This window comes from Fulmarus glacialis, unplaced genomic scaffold, assembly GCF_000690835.1.
Source record: "Fulmarus glacialis isolate BGI_N327 unplaced genomic scaffold, ASM69083v1 scaffold41635, whole genome shotgun sequence".
Lineage (NCBI taxonomy): Eukaryota > Metazoa > Chordata > Aves > Procellariiformes > Procellariidae > Fulmarus > Fulmarus glacialis.
The window spans coordinates 5,029-8,056 of record NW_009215719.1 but is presented as its reverse complement, the minus strand read 5'-3'; the positions used below and the strand labels follow the sequence as shown (position 1 = coordinate 8,056).

The 3,028-nt window shown below is 33.5% G+C and overlaps 1 protein-coding gene across 1 annotated transcript in view; it reads right to left on the bottom strand.

Moving 5' to 3' along the window:
* Positions 1 to 213: 213 nt before the first annotated feature.
* LOC104077712 (multidrug resistance-associated protein 1-like) overlaps positions 214 to 3,028 on the bottom strand; it is a gene marked incomplete at its 5' end in the record, with an annotated part of 7,288 nt that continues 4,473 nt past the window's right edge. Inside the window, 5 exon segments of the mRNA XM_009579032.1 lie at positions 214 to 234; positions 1,941 to 2,079; positions 2,081 to 2,106; positions 2,625 to 2,761; positions 2,764 to 2,779. Of these exon segments, the coding sequence (XP_009577327.1) occupies positions 214 to 234; positions 1,941 to 2,079; positions 2,081 to 2,106; positions 2,625 to 2,761; positions 2,764 to 2,779 (339 nt within the window).

Genomic DNA, 3,028 nt, shown 5'->3' with positions numbered 1-3,028 from the left:
CAAGAAATAGGAATGCAGCCATTAGTCTTTTTGAAACATTACTTTTTGGTTTCTCAGTAGCATAACTGACACTCTAGACAAAAAATAGCACAGGTAGTTTAGGCATCATTCTAATTTACATCTGCTGTTTCAGGGTTACCCTTCAACTTTTAACTTTCACTATAATATACATCCCATTTTTTCAGGTAACTCCATCACATTTCTTGGTAGGTTCTATATCAATATTGTATCTTCCTAAGAAAAAGGAAAATATAAAGAGAAAAACATAAGTTGTTAAAAGTTCCGAAGCATAACAGGATATATTCAAGAAGTATTCTAATTTCCTTTTAGAAGCCTGAAGATTTTTTCTGAAAGCAATTTCAGATGTGTTCTGTATATATATACATAATTTTTTTTTCACATTAAGGAATAATTTAAGCCTGTATCCCTGATTGTTTTGGACATTTAATCCACATACATCTAGAAATCCTTATAAAAGCTTAATGAACTTACTTGGATAGTAAAATAAAAGTATCCCAGGGGAATAACTACCACTATGAATAGTGGTGAGGCAGATGTGATAACTAGAATGGTTCCAATAACAACTAGTGTACAATTTAGCCAAGTTCATAAGAGTAATGAAAACGTAAGTCCACTATAAAGAAGTCCTGTAACATTGCACAGAAGAATCAAGATTCTGTGAGCAAGTTTCACTAAAAACTTCAAGAAAGCATCCTTTAAAAATGGAATCAAACTAAAATATCTTCAAAAAAAATTAGTAGGATCCCCCCGATTATATCCTAATGAAATGTATTCATATATCATTACTATTTGTCTAAAAGTGAAATAGACATAATCGCTTTTAGACTACTCATGGCATGTCAGAGAACAGACCCAGAGTGTGTGGAGTCAAAAAGAGACAGCTCTTGCTATTTTGCTACTCAATACTATTAAGCCTACGTAAAGCATATCAGACTGAAAAGAAGGCCAGGAATTGAAATCCTAACTCTTGTACACTCCTGTTAATAATTCTAGAAGTGTACTGAAATATTACTAATCTCTTACTGTACACAGTAAAGCTTTTTCAAACCCAGTTTATAATATATTGCTACTAAAGACTAGACTTGAGTGAGACCCAAATCAATTATCTTTTAGTGTATTACACAACCACCCTTGGGTCTAGAGAATACAGCAATCAACAGTCACTGTATTTGACGTAATCCGTAATGCATTGCAACAATCTAGTTATGATGAGAGTTGGAAGTATTAAAGTCATAGTAAATAACACTTGTGTATTATTAGAGGTTCCAATTAAAGCCAAAACACTACAAAAATAGAAAACAACATTCACTTTAAGTCTATATACCTCTGAGAATGTGAATTTAATGTATTAATTGGTTTTGACAATAACATTTGATTCTGATATGCAATATACTATGGAAGAAAAATACAGGCTTTTTTAAAAACAGATCAGGTTTAGGTCTGGTAAACCTGTTGCACTGCAGGAATAGTCTTTGGGGAATGGCCTCCTAATGATCTTGGATAGGTTCTATACAACTACTAATAACATGTTTTTGATGATTTTGTAAGAAAATAGCTTGAGACAGTTCTTTAAGTTTTTATGCACTGAAACAGCTTTCTATTGCTAGATATTGCATTCACTTACTTTGATATCTTTAATTTTTCAACAATACTAAATGGAATTCAATCTGTAGAATCTTTCAGACTCCCAGGTCAGGCCAGCTCTCCATCTTTTTTTCGGTCTGTGCTATGTCTACCCAATAGGCTTCAAATTGGCACAATCAGCTGTGCTTTTTATCTAGCCTCTTTATTCAGAATAATTTTCATCAACACACTAGGTAAGAGATGAGCTTTTGCAGAATGACTGGGACTTTTACTGTGTCTGTTGTATTGTACAAAGCAGTTCATCTCCAAATTGAAAGGAAGCCTCCCTGCTTTACCTTGCTTTTTAGGAGACCTGAAGGCCCAATTAGCTTCTCAAAAAGATGTTTCCCACCATGCACATCTACAGCAGACAGAGGGTCATCCAGAAGATACAAGTCAGCATTGCTGTACACAGCTCTAGCGAGATTCACTCTCTTTCTGCCCTCCACTTATACTGACACCCTAAGAAAAGAAAGCCAAAATAATCCACATTTAAATATGAAATACTAAAGAAGAACAGTGTATCACACTCAGTCTCGTCATTATTTTTTTCAGGTAATCAAAGTAATTTTATAGTAGATATGAAAATAAAAATTTTCAATTAATTAGAGTAAAGTTTGGGCTCTGTTGATAAAATTCCCATTCCAAAATGGGCAAATGCAAGGTACTTTGGAAAATTAAAAAGTAACTATTATTTACATTCATACAGGTATTTTTACAGTATAGAGGAAACCGTTGGAGAACAGGACAGGGCTGACCCAAACTTCTGGATAGAAAAGAGCCATTTCAAAACTTAGTAAGAGTTCAGAGCTTGAACAGAAGTTAAGTTCAAAGTAAACAAGCTAAGTAAGGAGATGGGCTATATGTACTTGGCTGAGCACTGATTAGTCATCAGTGTAAATTATCAAATAGATAATACACAAAAACATAAAAGCCATACCTTAACTTATTGCATCATTTCTGACATCTCCAATTCTCACCTCTTCTCCAATCTCTGTTTGGTCTCCATGTCCCAAATCTGGCAGTAAAGCACAAGACTCTAAAACAAGTTCGTAGTATGGCCTATTTAGATTTACACCAAAGAGAGTATTTTCCTGTAAACTGTCATTTTGAATGAAACATATGCCACTGAACCCTAAAAAGAAACAGTTTTTTTACTTGGGCTTTCTGAACATAAAAAATAGCATTTAAAAATACATTTGAAATTTCAGCTTTACCTCAAAGAAACCAGTAATTACTTCCAAAACTTGAGCATTATTAAACTGTTAAAATTTTCACAAAGTCAGGTAATAAAAAAAATCTGTTGAATATTCCTGTATAACAGCTTGCCTATAATTACTAGAAGAGCACATACTTTGAATAAAACTGACAGAGCTGGGACATA